This window comes from Hypanus sabinus, chromosome 15 (assembly GCF_030144855.1).
Source record: "Hypanus sabinus isolate sHypSab1 chromosome 15, sHypSab1.hap1, whole genome shotgun sequence".
Lineage (NCBI taxonomy): Eukaryota > Metazoa > Chordata > Chondrichthyes > Myliobatiformes > Dasyatidae > Hypanus > Hypanus sabinus.
The window spans coordinates 22,967,658-22,984,568 of NC_082720.1; the positions used below are offsets into that span (position 1 = coordinate 22,967,658).

Below are 16,911 nucleotides of genomic sequence, written 5' to 3' on the forward strand. Positions count from 1 at the left end.
GAATTCGAACACAGATTCTTCCTGTGTTGTGACTAGAGCTATGGCTAAAAAGATTGATGTGCAGAATGAGGTTGTTACTCAGGACTGTTCAACTCAGGATTCGAGTTTTGAGGATGTGTCAGAGACTTTCTTATCTTCGTTGTTTGAACAAGACTCTTGGAGTAAGTCTGACTTTATCTTTGTCTTTGTCTCGGAAGGAGATGATAGCAGAGCAGAATAGAGACTCTAAGATTATACAATCACGAGAGCAGGTTTTACTAGATAGTGAAATTGATAAGGTGCCAGTAGGATATTACTTGGAAAAAGGAGTGTTGATGAGGAAGTGGAGATCACCTACAATTCCTGCAAGTGAGGATTGGAATGTTGTTTACCAGGTAGTTGTTCTGAAAGTTTATCAAAATGAGATTTTGACTTTAGCTCATAGTTTGCCTTTAGGTGGACATCAAGGGTTAAGGAAAACTGTGGACAAGATTTTAAAACATTTTTACTGGCCTGGTCTAAGAAAAGATGTGGCGATGTTTCGTAAAACGTGCCATACTTGTCAAATTGTGGGTAAACCAAATCAGGTTACACCAGTAGCTCCATTACAGCCTATCCCAGCATTTGGTGAACCATTTTCTAAAGTTATTGTAGATTGTGTTGGTCCATTACCAAAGACAAAAACTGGTTATCAGTATTTGTTGACTATCATGTGTACTTCATCTAGGTTTCCAGAGGCAGTACCACTTAGGAATATAAAAGCTAGAACTGTGACAAAGGCCCTTATAAATTTCTTTACTTATTTTGGATTACCTAAGGAGATACAAACTGATCAAGGCAGTAATTTTATGTCTGGATTGTTTCAACAGATAGTTTATAAATTGGGAGCTAAGCAAATTACTTCGTCTGCATACCATCCAGAATCGCAGGGTGCCTTGGAGAGGTTTCATTCTACCCTCAAGAATATGATTAGGACATTTTATGTGGAAAATGAAAGTGACTGGAATGAGGGTATAAACTTACTTTTACTTGTAGTAAGGGAATCGGTACAGGAATCTTTAGGTTTTAGTCCATTTGAACTTGTGTTTGGGCATAGAGTTAGAGGACCTTTAGCTTTATTGAAAGAACAGTGGATTAGTAAGGATGTACACACTAATTTGTTGGACTATGTTTTGAAATTTAAGGACATGTTTCATAAAGCTTGTAGCTTAGCTAAGGAAAATTTAAAATTGGCTCAGGAGAAAATGAAGACTTGGTATAATAAAGAAGCTCGGATGAGGATGTTTAAGCCTGGAGATAAGGTGTTGGTTCTTTTCCAGTGCAGACAAATCCTTTACAAGCTAGATTTCATGGTCCTTATGAAATTGTGTCTAAAATCAATGATGTGGATTACGTGATAAAAACTCCAGATCGTAGACGGTCAACACAACTTTGCCATATAAATATGTTGAAACCATATTTTGAGAAACAATCTGATACTGTGACTGTTGTGGTTAGTGAGAGTGAGTTTGATTTAACTAGGAACATGATAGATGATTCATCTGACTTTCATTTTAAATCCAGCATTGTTTCTGCTAGGTTACCCAATTCAACCATTCTGGAAAATATTGATGAGAAATTAGAACATTTACAGTTAGAGCAGAGACAACAGATGAAGGCATTAATTTTTAAATATAAGGAGTTGTTTCCAGATGTTCCGAGAAGGACTACTATAGCTTCACATGATGTAGATGTTGGAGATGCCAAACCTATTAAACAACATCCATATAGGATGAACACAGAAAAATGTGAACTTGCTGAGAAAGAAATTGAATATATGTAAGAGAATAATATCATTAGACATTCTAACTCGAATTGGAGTTCGCCATGTGTTATGGTGCCAAAACCAGATGGTAGTATTAGGTTTTGTACGGATTATAGGAAGCTGAATGTTGTAACGAAAAAAGATGCATATCCAATTCCTAGAGTAGATGATTGTGTAGATAAAGTTGAAAAAGCAAAGTTCCTTACAAAGCTTGATTTATTGAAAGGGTATTGGTGTGTTCCATTAATGGTCAGAGGTAGAGAGATTTCTGCATTTGTAACTCCATCTGGGTTATATGAGTATAATGTTCTTCCATTTGGGGTGAAGAATGCCCCAGGTACTTTCCAGAGGATGATTAACTTTGTGATTCAGGGATTGAAAGATACTGATGCTTATATTGATGATTTAGTGACAGGAATTGATACTTGGGAAGTACACATTATTGCGATGGACAAATTGTTTGAAAGGCTTTCAAAAGCTAACTTAACTATTAATTTAGCTAAGAGTGAATTTGGACATGCCACTGCGACTTACCTTGGTTATGTTGTGGGTCAAGGTAAGGTAGCTCCTGTTCAGGCAAAAGTTCAGGCAATTTTAGAGATTCCCACTCCAATGGGGAAAAAGACTCTCAGAAGGTTTTTGGGAATGGTAGGATATTATAAGAAATTTTGTAAGAATTTTGCTAATGTTGCCCTTCCATTAACTAACCTTCTTCAGAAGAATAAGAAGATTGTATGGACGGTGCCTTGTCAAGAAGCATTTGAAAAATTGAAAACAATGATATGTCAACAACCTGTGCTTAAGGCACCTGACTTTGGAAAACCTATTTCATTGGCTGTGGATGCTAGTGATGAGGCTGCAGGAGCAGTATTAATGCAAAGGAATGAGGGTGATGAGGTTGATCATCCAGTAGCTTAATTTTCTAAGAAATTTAATAAGCATCAAAGAAACTATTCGACAATAGAGAAAGAATTGTTATCTCTTGTTTTAGCTTTGGAATATTCTGAGGTATATGTTGGTTCAACTCAAAAACCACTTATTGTTTACACTGATCATAATCCGTTAGTTTTTCTGAGTAAGACGAAAAACAAAAACAGAAGATTATTAAATTGGACTTTGATGTTACAAGAGTACAATATTGTGATAACTCATATTAAAGGTAAAGATAATGTGGTTGCTGATTGTCTATCTCGATGTTGAATGTTGTAATTTTTTTTATGGAGTGGTTTTTTTTCAAATGTAACACTCCTACTGTATTGTGAGTTATAAGCTGTTATATGATGGTGTTGTGTATTGTATATGTTATAAAATTTATACCTTTGTCTTTCTTGTAAGCAATTGTTAAAATTTTTGTTCTTGTCAGACCAAAAATGTTTTTTTGGAGGGAGGTGTTACATACTCGTGACACATGGCAGTGGTGCCCTTGTCATGTGACTGGGGTTGAAGCTATACTGGACTTGAGGTAATGGTCTTGTGATGGTGGAGTGACATCATTTTCCCGCCAGTAGAGATCATGTGACAGGTTTTTTTTACAGGTTATAAAAGGTAGACCCCACTCTGTGAGGAGGGGCAGTTCGTGGCTGGATTTGCCAGGTTGACTTCATGCCACTACGTGTTTTAAGTGATGACGCAGTTTAGTTGAAAGATGAAGTTTTATTTAATGCCTAAAGTTTAAGAGGTCATTGCCAGCAGGTTCTTTACGATTCTGCTAATTCGAGGAAATTAGTGGAGAGTGAAGATCGAAGTTTGGAATTTAAAGATCGAGGAGAATTGCTTTCTACGGTGAAACGGGGGCGAACTTTGTTTGATCCTTATTTGGAAGGATTTCGTTGACTATCTTCGTGTTAATCCCTGGGCTTAACCAGAAAGGATTGAAGGTAGTGGAGAAGGAAAGGTCAGTGCCTTTAAGCCGTTCTGTTTCGTAAATTCTTCGTGGGAAGTTCGACGTCGGGGATCGAAGCCAAGCGACGTGAAAGAGAATTTAAATCGTCTTATAAAGTCTCTCCTTTTAAATGGACTGTGAGCATATTGAACTTTTGGCAATACCACTTTAAAGAGCTGTTTTTGCAATATCACTTTAAGAACTGTTTGGGCTGCCGCACAGCAGCTGTTTCCGGTTGTGTTAGTGTTTGTTTACTTTTGGGGGGGTTTGTTTTCTGTGTTTAATAAATGTGTTGTTTGTTATAAGAAACCCTTGCCGAACTGATATATTTATTGTTGCCTGAATATGTAACAATCAGAGTTGTAAATAAGCAACATCATTTCCATGGTGCATAATATTGCACTTACTTGTGGTTAACAGAACTGGGTGTTTGACTGTGTAACAGAAGAAACATTACATTTATTCTTCAATTTTCAATGATTGAATGAAATTTTTTTTTTACTTACTTCAGACTTTTACAACTGGTAGAAAAGTTTCGGGACAACAGGTAGATAGTGAGCATTTGAGGATCTTTAAGCTGCCTCTGTTAGACATGATTACAGTACACTGGTTTGGGGTTAATTCACCAATGTGCAATGGTTAATAGAGAAAACAGTGGTGGAATAAGCTTGGGTTGGGATGCTGCAGGTGGTTGGGCTCCACAGTCAGAGGGTTGGACTCTTCTTTTCATAACGTATATCAATGACTTAGCTCAAGGACAACATTTCCAAGGTTTAAGTATAAATAATTAACTGTGTGAGATTTACAGAGAATGCAAGGAGAAATCAGCACAAATGGGAGGGCTGGCTACATAGACAAGGACATGATGAATGGAATATAATGTGGTGAAATGTGACATTATCCACTTCAGTAGGAATATTTGTTATGTATTCAGGCAACAATAAATATATGAGATCGGCAAGGATTTTTATAACAAAAAACACGTTTATTAAACACTGAAACAAACCCCCCAAAAGTAAACAAACACTAACGTAACCGGAAACAAGCTGCTGTGCGGCAGCTTAAACAGTTCTTAAGACAGTGTTGCAAAAACAGTTCTTTAAAGTAGTATTGCCAAAAGTTCGCAATGCTCATGGTCCATTTAAGGGAGAGACTTTTTAAGATGATTTAAATTCTCTTTCATGTCGCTTTGCTTCAGTCCCTGACGTCGAACTTTTCCCACGAAGAATTTATGAAACGAAACGACTTAAAGGCAGTGACCTTTCCTTTATCACACTGTCCTCAATCTTCTGTTATCCCGCAGAGATTAACACGAGAACAGTCAATGAATTCCTTTCAAATAAGGATTAAATAAGATCGAACCCATTTCACCGTCGAAAATAGATTCTCCTCGATCTTTAACTCCCGAACTTCGATCTTCACTCTCCACTGATTTCTGAACTAGCAGTATTATAAAGAAACTGCTGGCAATGACCTTTTAAACTTTAGGCATTAGATAAAACTTCATCTTTCAACTAAACTGCGTCATCACATTAAATCACGCAGTGGCATGAAGTCAACTTGGCAAATCCAGCCACGAACTGCCCCTCCACACAGGGTGGGGTCTTCTTTTATAACCTGTAAAAAAAACCTGTCGCATGATCCCTACTGGCGGGAAAATGACGTCATTCCACCATCACAAGACCATTACCTCAAGTCCAGTATAGCTTCAACCCCAGTCACGTGACAAGGGTACCTCTGTCATGTGTCACAAGTACGTAACACCTCCCTCCAAAAAAAACATTTTTGGTCTGACAAGAACAAAAATTTTTAACAATTACTTACAAGAAAACAAATGTATAAATTTTATAACATACATAATTTACAATACTATCATATAACAGCTTATAACTCACAATACAGTAGGAGTGTTACAATTGAAAAAAATAACTCGATAAAAAAATTGTATACATTCAACATCGAGATAGACAATCAGCAACCACATTATCTTTACCTTTAAAATGAGTTATCACAATATTGTACTCTTGTAACATCAAACTCCAATTTAATGATCTTCTGTTTTTCGTCCTACTCAGAAAAACTAACGGATTATGATCAGTCTAAACAATAAGTGGTTTTTGAGTTGTACCAACATATACCTCAAAATATTCCAAAGCTAAAACAAGAGATAACAATTCTTTCTCTATTGTCGAATAGTTTTTTTGATGCTTATTAAATTTCTTAGAAAATTAAGCTACTGGATGATCAACCTCATCACCCTCATTCCTTTGCATTAATACTACCATCTGGTTTTGGCACCATAACACATGACAAACTCCAATTTGAGTTAGAATGTCTAATGATATTATTCTCTAACATATATTCAATTTCTTTCTCAGCAAGTTCACATTTTTCTGTGTTCATCCTATATGGATGTTGCTTAATAGGTTTGGCATCTCCAACATCTACATCATGTGAAGCTATAGTAGTCCTTCTCGGAACATCTGGAAACAACTCCTTATATTTAAAAATTAATTCCTTCATCTGTTGTTTCTGCTCTAGCTGTAAATGTGCTAATCTCTCATCAATATTTTCTGGAATGGTTGAATTTGGTAACCCAACAGAAACAATGTTGGATTTAGATTGAAAGTCAGATGAATCATTTATCATGTTCCTAGTTAAATCAAACTCACTCTCACTAACCACAACAGTCGCAGTATCAGATTGTTTCTCAAAATATGGTTTTATCATATTTATATGGCAAAGTTGTGTTGACCTTCTATGATCTGGAGTTTTTATCACGTAATCCACATCATTGATTTTAGACACAATTTCATAAGGACCATGAAATCTAGCTTGTAAAGGATTTGTCTGCACTGGGAAAAGAACCAACACCTTATCTCCAGGCTTAAACATCCTCATCCTAGCTTCTTTATCATACCAAGTCTTCATTTTCTCCTGAGCCAATTTTAAATTTTCCTTAGCTAAGCGACAAGCTTTATGTAACCTGTCCTTAAATTTCAACACATAGTCCAACAAACTAGTGTGTACTTCCTTACTGATCCACTGTTCTTTCAATAAAGCTAAAGGTCCTCTAACTCTATGCCCAAACACAAGTTCAAATGTACAATCTGTTGAAACAATCCAGACATAAAATTACTGCCTTGATCAGTTTGTATCTCCATAGGTAATCCAAAATAAGTAAAGAATTTTATAAGAGCCTTTGTCACAGTTTTAGCTTTTATATTCCTAAGTGGTACTGCCTCTGGAAACCTAGACGAAGTACACACGATAGTCAACAAATACTGATAACCAGTTTTTGTCTTTGGTAATGGACCAACACAATCTACAATAACTTTAGAAAATGGTTCACCAAATGCTGGAATAGGTTGTAATGGAGCTATTGGTGAAACCTGATTTGGTTTACCCACAATTTGACAAGTATGGCATGTTTTACAAAACATCACCACATCTTTTCTTAGACCAGGCCAGTAAAAATGTTTTAAAATCTTGTCCACAGTTTACCTTACCCCTTGATGTCCACCTAAAGGCACACTATGAGCTAAAGTCAAAATCTCATTTCGATAAACTTTCGGGACAACTACCTGGTAAACAACATTCCAATCCTCACTTGCAGGAATTGTAGGAGATCTCCACTTCCTCATCAACACTCCTTTTTCCAAGTAATATCCTACTGGCACCTTATCAATTTCACTATCTAGTAAAACCTGCTCTCGCGATTTTATAATCTTAGAGTCTCTATTCTGCTCTGCTATCATCTCCTTTCGAGACAGAGATAAATCTTCATAGTCAGACTTACTCGAAGAATCTTGTTGAAACAACGAAGATAAGAAAGTCTCTGACAAATCCTCAAAACTCGAATCCTGAGCTGAACAGTCCTGAGTAACAACCTCATTCTGTGCGTCAATCTTTTTAGCCATAGCTCTAGTCACAACACAGGAAGAATCTGTGTTAGAATTCAACTCTGGTTCCTCTGACTCTATTGTCAAATGCACTTCAGGAAAAACTTGTCCACCTGCCAAGACATTACCTAACAATAAAGAAATACCCTTCACAGGTAAGCTATGCTGTAATCCTACTTTAACAAATCCTGTAACTAACCCTGACTTTAAATTTACTTTATGTAAGTGTACAGGCATAAAATCACTCCCAACACCTCTTATATAATTTACCTCACCAGTATCAGACTCTTCATTAAACTTCAACACACTGTCTAACATCAGTGATTGAGAAGCTCCAGTATCCCTAAGGATTTTTATTGGCACCAGAGTAGATCCTTCTTTCAAGGATACAAACCCTTCAGTTATAAAATGATCATATCCCTTTTTAACCTGATCAGACTCTAACAAAACCTCATTTGTGTTTATCGAAACCTGTAATTTTACAGGTGCTTCAGTGTGTTCACACAAGCATCTGGAACTGCTTCCTTCTCTTTCTTTTTCAATCTGAAACAGCTAGCTATTACATGGCCAGGCTTCTTACAATAGTTACAAATAAGACCAAACTGTCTATCCTTCACAGGTTTTCCTTCCTCTTTACCTTTCTCATTAACTTCTGATTTAATTTCTGATTTACCTTGAGTCTCCATGTTATTTTTCCTCTTAAAATTTCTGCCCTGAGGAAATTTGTTCTTATGGATTAAAACATACTCATCAGCTAATCTAGCACAATCCTGCAATTTATCAGTACCCCTCTCGTTTAAGTAGGTCCTTACTTCAACAGGAATGGTTCTTTTAAATTCCTCCATTAAAATCAGCTCTTTCAATGTACCATAGTCCCCGTTTACATTTTTAGAAGAAACCCATCTCTCAAAACACATAGCTTTATCATAGGCAAATTCCACATAAGTTTTTTCCACAGACTTTTTCAAACTTCTTTATCTTTCCCTATAAGCTTCTGGGACTAATTTGTATGCGTTTAGAATATGCATTTTCACAATATCATAATCAAGTGCTTGCGCAGCTGTTAAAGCTGTGTAAACTTGTTGTGCTTTACCTTTAATTACACTCTGTAACAACACTGACCATTTATCTTTCGGCCACTCTAACATCCGAGCAATAGTTTCAAAATGTTGAAAATATCTTTCCATTTCTGTTTCACTAAATGGAGGGACCAATTTAATTTCTTGACTAGCAACAAACGGTTTTCTAGAACCAGAAGACTGTTTCCCAGACCTTAATTCCTCCATTGCATATTCAAATTCTCTCTTCATTTGTTCAGCCTCTAATTTACAATGCTCCATTTTCATTTGTTCGATTTGCAACTGCATCTCCAGGTTACTTATTGGAAACAACTCTAAAATCGAATCATCAAAAACACCTGAATCCACATAGTGTGACGCGATTTTTCTCTGCATTACAGCCTTAGATGTAGTCGTCAAAATACCTTTAAGTTGCAATCTACGAGCTATCTCAGAGACCTCAGTTTTTTTCGCCTTCGCCAACAACTCCGCATCTAGCGAAACCAGAAACTCATCAATATTCATTGTTGCCAAAAATACTCACCAGCCAATCAAACAAAAGAATCGTGTATTGCCCTTTTCCAAAACACCGATTCAAAAGTTAGCAAGCACCTAAACTCAAACGATCCAATCCCAGACGAGCCCCCATATTTATGTTACGTATTCAGGCAACAATAAATATATGAGTTCGGCAAGGGTTTTTATAACAAGCAACACGTTTATTAAACACTGTAACAAACCCCCCAAAAGTAAACAAACACTAACGTAACCGGAAACAAGCTGCTGTGCGGCAGCTTAAACAGTTCTTAAAGCGGTGTTGCAAAAACAGTTCTTTAAAGTAGTATTGCCAAAAGTTCGCAATGCTCACGGTCCATTTAAGGGAGAGACTTTTTAAGATGATTTAAATTCTCTTTCACGTCACTTTGCTTCAGTCTCCAATGTCGAATTTTTCCCACAAAGACTTTACGAAATGAAACGGCTTAAAGGCACTGACTTTTCCTTTATCACACTGTCCTCAATCTTCTGCTATCCCACAGAGATTAACACGAGAACAGTCAACGAATTCCTTTCAAATAAGGATTAAATAAGGTCAAACCCGTTTTCACCGTCGAAAATGGATTCTCCTCGATCTTTAACTCCCGAACTCCGATCTTCACTCTCCACTGATTTCTGAACTACCAGTATTATAAAGAAACTGCTGGCAATGACCTTTTAAACCTTAGACATTAGATAAAACTTCATCTTTCAACTAAACTGCGTCATCACATTAAATCATGCAGTGGCATGAAGTCAACTTGGCAAATACAGCCACGAACTGCCCCTCCTCACAGGGTGGGGTCTTCCTTTTATAACCTGTAAAAAAAAACCTGTCACATGATCCCTACTGGCGGGAAAATGACATCACTTCACCATCACAAGACCATTACCTCAAGTCCAGTATAGCTTCAACCCCAGTCACGTGTCAAGGGTACGACTGTCATGTGTCACGAGTACGTAACATATTAGAAAAACAGATATTTGTTATATGGTGAGTGATTGGACATTCAGAGGATCTGTGTGTCTGTGAACACTGTCACTGAAAGCTAAGTGAGCCAATAGACAGATAAACAAAAAACTTGATCAGAGGAAATAAATATTCCTACATTGATTCCAGGGAAACAGTTATTGGTTTTTACACAGATGTTGAGCACACAGCAGAGCTTAGAAGAATAGGAGGAGAGTTGATTGAAATGTATAAAATTCGGAGAGGGCTCCAAAGGGCAGGTTTAAGAGATCCCTTACGTAGGGATCATCATCTCAGAATCTGAAAATAAGGCATCATCATTCAGGATTGAGATTCAATGAAATATATGAAGAACTAGCTCCTGTTCTGCAGTTTGTCTTCTAGTAGTCACTCCACTCAGGTGATCGTCTCTAGATTGGAGAAAGGCAAACATCACCCCTCTCTTTAAAAAGGGTTCTACCACCAACCCAGCAAATTATCGTCCTGTTTCATTAACAAGCACTTGCTGCAAACTCTTGGACCATATAATTGACAGCAATCTGATGAGGCGCCTTAGCAGACATAATATTCTTGCTGACAACCAGCATGCTTTTAGGAAGCATAGATTATGTGAGTCTCAGATTATCTTGACAAAAAATGAGCTGGCCAAAAACTTTGATAACAATGTCACCACTGATTCAGAAGTGCTCAACTTCTCTAAGGCATTCAATGTCATTCTCCACCAAAGATTACTTACGAAGCTAGACTTCTATGGTGTTTGCTTTAATACTAACAGATGGATTTCCAGTTTCTTGACAAAACGTCTTGAATGTGTGTGCGTGAATGGTAAAAGCTCTGAATGGTGTCCAGTATTAAGTGGTACACACCAGGGCACAGTGCTGGGTCCACATTTGTTTTTACTTTACATTAATGACATCCACGAAAAAGTCACAAGCTCTACTAGACTTTTTGATGATGACTGTTTGATATACCATCCAATTAAGTCAGCTGATGATGAGGATGCTCTCCAAAAAGATCTTGATAGTATGGTTGAGTGCTCACAACAATGGAGCATGTAGTTCAATCCTTCCAAATGTGAAACCATGCATGTCACCAAGAAGAAAAAAACAGGTAAAATGTCATATAAAATCCTTGGTGTCACCCTTGAAGAAACCAAACAGATCAAGTTTCTTGGTATCAAAATCCACAATGATCTGCATTGGAATGGTCAGAAACATGATTGCAACAGTGAATACAACACGAGTCCTAAATTTTCTGAGACATAATTTTCATCATTGTTCAACTTCAATCAAGGAGAAGTTGTACTTCACACTTGTTAAACCACATCTGGAATATGCAGCTGCTGATTGGGACCCATACACAAGCAAAAACACTACTTCCATCCAGCAAGTCCAAAGACAGACAGCCTGATATGTCACAAATACCTATGAGAGAGAAGTGAGTGTTACCCAACTTTTGAATACATTAAAGTGGAACTCCCTCCAAGATAGACGTGAAGGACACCATCTGTCCGGTTTTCCCAAAATGTTAAATGGTCAGCTTGACATAGACTAACAATCCTACACAAAACCCAAAGCTATTAGGAGCAGACGAGGGCACTCATTTCAATTTGATATACTATCTATGATATGTACAACAATTCATTCTTCGCCTGCACAATTATAACATGGAATAATCTTCATCCTACCATAGTCACACAATCAAATGCAATTAAATTTAAGACAGCTCTTCTTCTTTGAAAAATCTCCTTCTTAAGTCCACCCTCCGCCACCTCCAGTTTAAATTCCACGTGGAATATTTTGGAGGATCAAGAACCAAGAACCAAGAACACATAGTTTAAGTTCTACAGCAGTGTAAGACTAAGTGGGATTGGGAGCACAGAGCAGGATATGAAGTCTTGCTCAGTGAGAGGGCAAGAAAATGACAAATGGAATACACTGTCAAACTACTTAAAGCTTGTCCATTCTGGTGCAATGATTAGAAAAGTGAATTAGTTATGAAATGGAGAGTGATACTGCAATGTTAAAGCTAATAGCAATGAAGTTCTGATGTAGTTGCAAATGGTAGATTAACATTTACAGGAGAATTTGAATACAGCAATGAGGAAGTCTTCCTGTACTTGTAGAATGGATTGGCAAAAGCACCCGGGATTATATTGGACAGTTTTGACTTCTTACTCATAAAGGATGTACTTGCCATAGGCAGAGTGCAGTAAAGATTCAGGATTGGCATCACTTCTAAATGAGAAAATATTGAGTAGATTCCAATTGTACTCTCTTCAGCTTCAAGAAAACATACAAAAACCTCCTAGAACATGGCAGAAAGAATGCAAGGAAGGTGCTTTCCCTGACTGAGGAAACTTGAACGAGACAGGCAAGTCAAAACTTACATGAGTTAGAAGAGAGTATCTTCTGATGCTGGAAATCCAAGAAGTACACACAAAATGTGCAGGCCAGGCAGCATCTATGGAAATGAGTACAGTTGATGTTTTGGGCCGAGATCTTGAATCGGAACTGTACGTACTATAAGACCATAAGACAAAGGAGCAGAATTAGGCCATTTAGCCCATTGATTCTGCTTCACCATTCTATCATGGCTGATTCTGGTTACCGCTCACCCCATACACCTGCCTGCTGGCCATATCCTTTGATGCCCTGACCGATCAGGAAACAATCAACTTCTGCCTTAAATATACACATGGACTTGGCCTGCACTGTAGTCTGTGGCAGAGCATTCCACAGATTTACTACTCTCTGGCTAAAATAATTCCTCTTTACTTCTGTTCTAAAGGGTCACCTCTCAGTCCTGAGACTGTGCCCTATAGTTCTGGACACCCCCACCACAGGAAACAGCCACTCTGCACCCACCCTATCTAGTCCTTTCAACATTCTATACGTTTCAATGATATCTTCCTACATTTTTATAAATTCCAGTGAGTACAGGCCCAAAGCTGCCAAACGCTTCTCATGTGTTATCCCCTTGTATCCCATAATCATCCCCATGAACCTCCTTTGGAAACTCTCCAATGACAACACATCTTTCTGAGATATGGGGCCCAAAGCTGTAGACAATACTCTATGTGTGGCCTGATCAGTGTTTTATAAAGGCTCAGCATGAGAAGATCTTTCTGTGGTGGCAGCTTTAGGGTGTAGATGACCATTCTTTCTATTTGTACAAAACACAAATTGATAGATGTCTGGACATGGTGTGGATATATACAGGACAGTGGTGGAAATGGCACTGAGGTAGATGATCAATCACATTGATAATGAATGGTGGAACAGCCAGGAATGCCCAATGGACAACTCCTGTTTTTATTTGATATGCTCTTATGACAGCTGCATTAACACTGTTATTGACACCCTAAGCCCATTGTTTTTCGTTGTATATCTGATGCAACACACAAAACATTCCTCTCCACAGAATCTCAGACAATGCACTCTTTGTCCATATCACATTGTACTGTCCTGCCGTTGTCATCCTGCACATTATCCATTCTACTGGATATACAAGAATGAACAATAAATCAGTATTCATTGTGTTATTCCTTATGTTCTGAGGAGCAGAAGAAGGCCGTTCAACCTATCGAGATCATATCATCCGCCCAAGATTTCCATCAGGTATAGTACATCACTCCATATCTGTCTGGAAACAGCTCCCAGCCATTGTCCTGTTGTTATATTACACTAGAGGAAACTTACAGTGACCGATTAATCTGCCTGTTCCTGTGAAGTCAGAGCACCCAGAGGAAACAAGGAAGGAAAGATGATTTCCGCACGCTAAGCAGAGGAGCTCGGGATCGACCCTGAATCTCGGGAGATGTGTGGAAAATATTCTGGCAGCTGCACCGCCAAGCCGCCATTTCTGACACAGAACCATGTAACATTGAGCTGCTTACCGTCTGAAACCCGGAGATTCAAATTCGTTTTCAGATCATTAAACCATCCTGAAATCTCCACACGGCAGCAATACCAGCCGCTATCTTCTCTCCGTAGATCCTTTATAGTGAGCGACTCATCTCCTGCCGCAATTCTACCACCAAGACTATGTCTCTGGGATGTTACGGAAGTTACTCTCTCTCTCTCCATTTGTTTTAATCAGCTCAATTCCACAGTTCACAACACTACTCTGTCCCCGTCCCCAGCACATCTCAGTTTTTCCATATTTTCCGACAGAATAGCGGCACGGCAGTGTGATCGACCGTCCCGTGACTCCTCGCACTTCTGTTCCAGAGGCGAAGGCGACTCGACCTGAAACAATCCAGGGAAAGAAAGTTACAGATGGCGCTGAATGGGATGAGCAGACGGTGTGTGATGAGGATGGGCAACGGGAATGTGATCTATTTTACCCGCCGGTTGGCATCTGAGGAATATTACGGGAAGTTTCTACGTATTCAAAGGGATGTGGATATTATTAGGTATTTCCCACACCCTGAAACACCACCCCTCAGCTGACCCCGAGAAGGATGTGGTGATGAACCAGCATTTCTGTAGTTTTGACACATCCGATAGTCCTGCGGTAACATTTCAGAGAGCTGTTCAGTCACAGTAACGGAAACATACAGGGAAGGTACGAAGATCAGATTGTGATCTCGAGTATTGAAATCATTCTCCTCCCTTGCCATTTTGGATGTGTGATTCATTTCCCCACTCACATACCCACTGTGCTCCCAAAGCTTCACCGCCATGATCGGGGGATATTCGGTGTTCTGATCTTGTTTCTTCGTCCATTCAGATCAGCACTGATCAGTCCTCCAAGTTCACTCACCCCGTCAGTTCACCTCCCACCACTAATCTACAAAAACTGGCAGCGCCGGGGGTCACTCAGGGTCTCGGTTCTATCCCTCCCGGGTCCAACACTCCCACAGTCTCCACGTCAATTACTGCGTCCAATAGGTTAAAACAACAAGATTGAACAAGCTAATTCAATTCCTGCTTTTAGAAACATACCGAACAGAAGAAACACTATTGTCAAATGAGCCACGGAGCCAGTAAGAGCCATCGCGCCGGACACTGTGGCGGCCGCTCTCCGTGTCGCTGCACCTGATGCCGTGGCTGCGAGTTAAACTGTTGCTTCCGGCTTGTCGTGGACAAGAGTCCCTTCCACAGGAACACGGGTGTTGTTCACCGACACCCCGGAGAAATGAGGCAAATATTATTAAACACTCGGCTCCTCCCTGGCTTTACCATCAAAGTCTAGAACGCGCGGATTTCCTTCAAAGTTGCTTTTAGTTGGCCGTTTTAGGATAAATCAGTTTTTCCGATCACAGCTGTGACGCTGCATTGACAGATGTTCGTGTCTGAAATGTGCATCAGTAACACGAGTGGGCAAATTGCCAAGTGTTCGTCCGACTGGCTGGTTGAGTCCTCTCACTTTGTGTCACCATAGAACCATAGAATACTACAGCACAGCACAGGCCCTTCAGCCCTCCATGTTGTGCCGACCCATATAATCCTTTAAAAAGTACTAAACCCACACTACCCCATAATCCTCCATTTTTCTTTCATACATGTGCCTGTCCAAGAGGCTCTTAAATACCTCTAAAGTTTTAGCCTCCACCACCATCCCTGGCAAGTCATTCCAGGCACTCACAACCCTCTGTGTAAAATGATGTCTCCCCTAAACTTCCTTCCCTTAATTTTGTACACATGCCCTCTGGTGTTTGCTATTGGTGCTCTGGAAACAGGTACTGACTATCCACCCTGTCTATGCCTCTCATAATCGTGTAGATCTCTACCAAGTGTCCTCTCATTCTTCTATGCTCCAAAGGGAAAAGTCCCAGCTCTGCTAACCTTGCTCCATATGACTTGTTCTCCAAACCAGGCAACATCCAGGTAAATCTCCTCTGTACCTTCTCCATAGCTTCCACATCCTTCCTATAATGAGGTGACCAGAATTGAACACAATACTCTCAGTCTCACCAGAGATTTGTAGAGTTGCAACATGACCTCTCTACTGTTGAACTCAATCCCCCTGTTAATGAAGCCCAGCATCCCATAGGCTTTCTTAACTACCCTATCAACCTGTGCAGCAACCATGACGGATCTATGGATTTGAACCCCAAAGTCAAGTCAAGTCAAGTCGTCTTTTATTGTCATTTCAACTATAACTGCTGGTACAGCGCATAGTAAAAATGAGTCAACGTTTTTCAGGACCATGGCTTACATGACACAGTACAAAAACTATACTGAAGTATGTAATTTGAAAAAACACAGAGAAAGCTACACTAGACTACAGATCTACACTGGACTGCATAAAGTGCACAAAAACAGTACCGGCATTACAATCAATAATAAACAGGACAGTCGGGCAAGGTGTCAGTCCAGGTTTCAGGTATTGAGGAGTCTGATAGCTTGGGGGAAGAAACTGTTACATAGTCTGGTCATAAGAGCCCGAATGCTTCGGAGCCTTTTCCCAGATGGCAGGAGGGAGAAGAGATTGTATGCAGGTGCATGAGGTCCTTCATAATGCTTTTTCCTTTGCGGATGCAGCGTGTAGTGTAAATGTCCGTGATGGTGGGAAGAGAGACCCCAATGATCTTCTCAGCTGACCTCACTATCCACTGCAGGGTCTTGCGATCCGAGATGGTACAATTTCCGAACCAGGCAGTGATGCAGTTGCTCAGGATGCTCTCAATACAACCCCTGTAGAATGTGATGAGAATGGGGGGGTGGGCGATGGACTTTCCTCAGCCTTTGCAAAAAGTAGAGACGCTGCTGGGCTTTCTTTGCTATGGAGCTGGTGTTGAAGGACCAGGTGAGATTCTCCGTCAGGTGAACACC

At 39.5% G+C, this 16,911-nt stretch overlaps 1 protein-coding gene across 1 annotated transcript in view; it reads right to left on the reverse strand.

Moving 5' to 3' along the window:
- The window catches only part of LOC132405374 (polymeric immunoglobulin receptor-like), a 51,925-nt gene extending 36,629 nt beyond the window's left edge, over positions 1-15,296 (reverse strand). Inside the window, exon 1 of the mRNA XM_059990133.1 lies at positions 15,079-15,296. Within this exon, the coding sequence (XP_059846116.1) occupies positions 15,079-15,130 (52 nt within the window). The 5' untranslated portion in view covers positions 15,131-15,296. The remainder of the gene's footprint in view (positions 1-15,078) is intronic.
- Between the last annotated feature and the right edge of the window lie 1,615 nt (positions 15,297-16,911).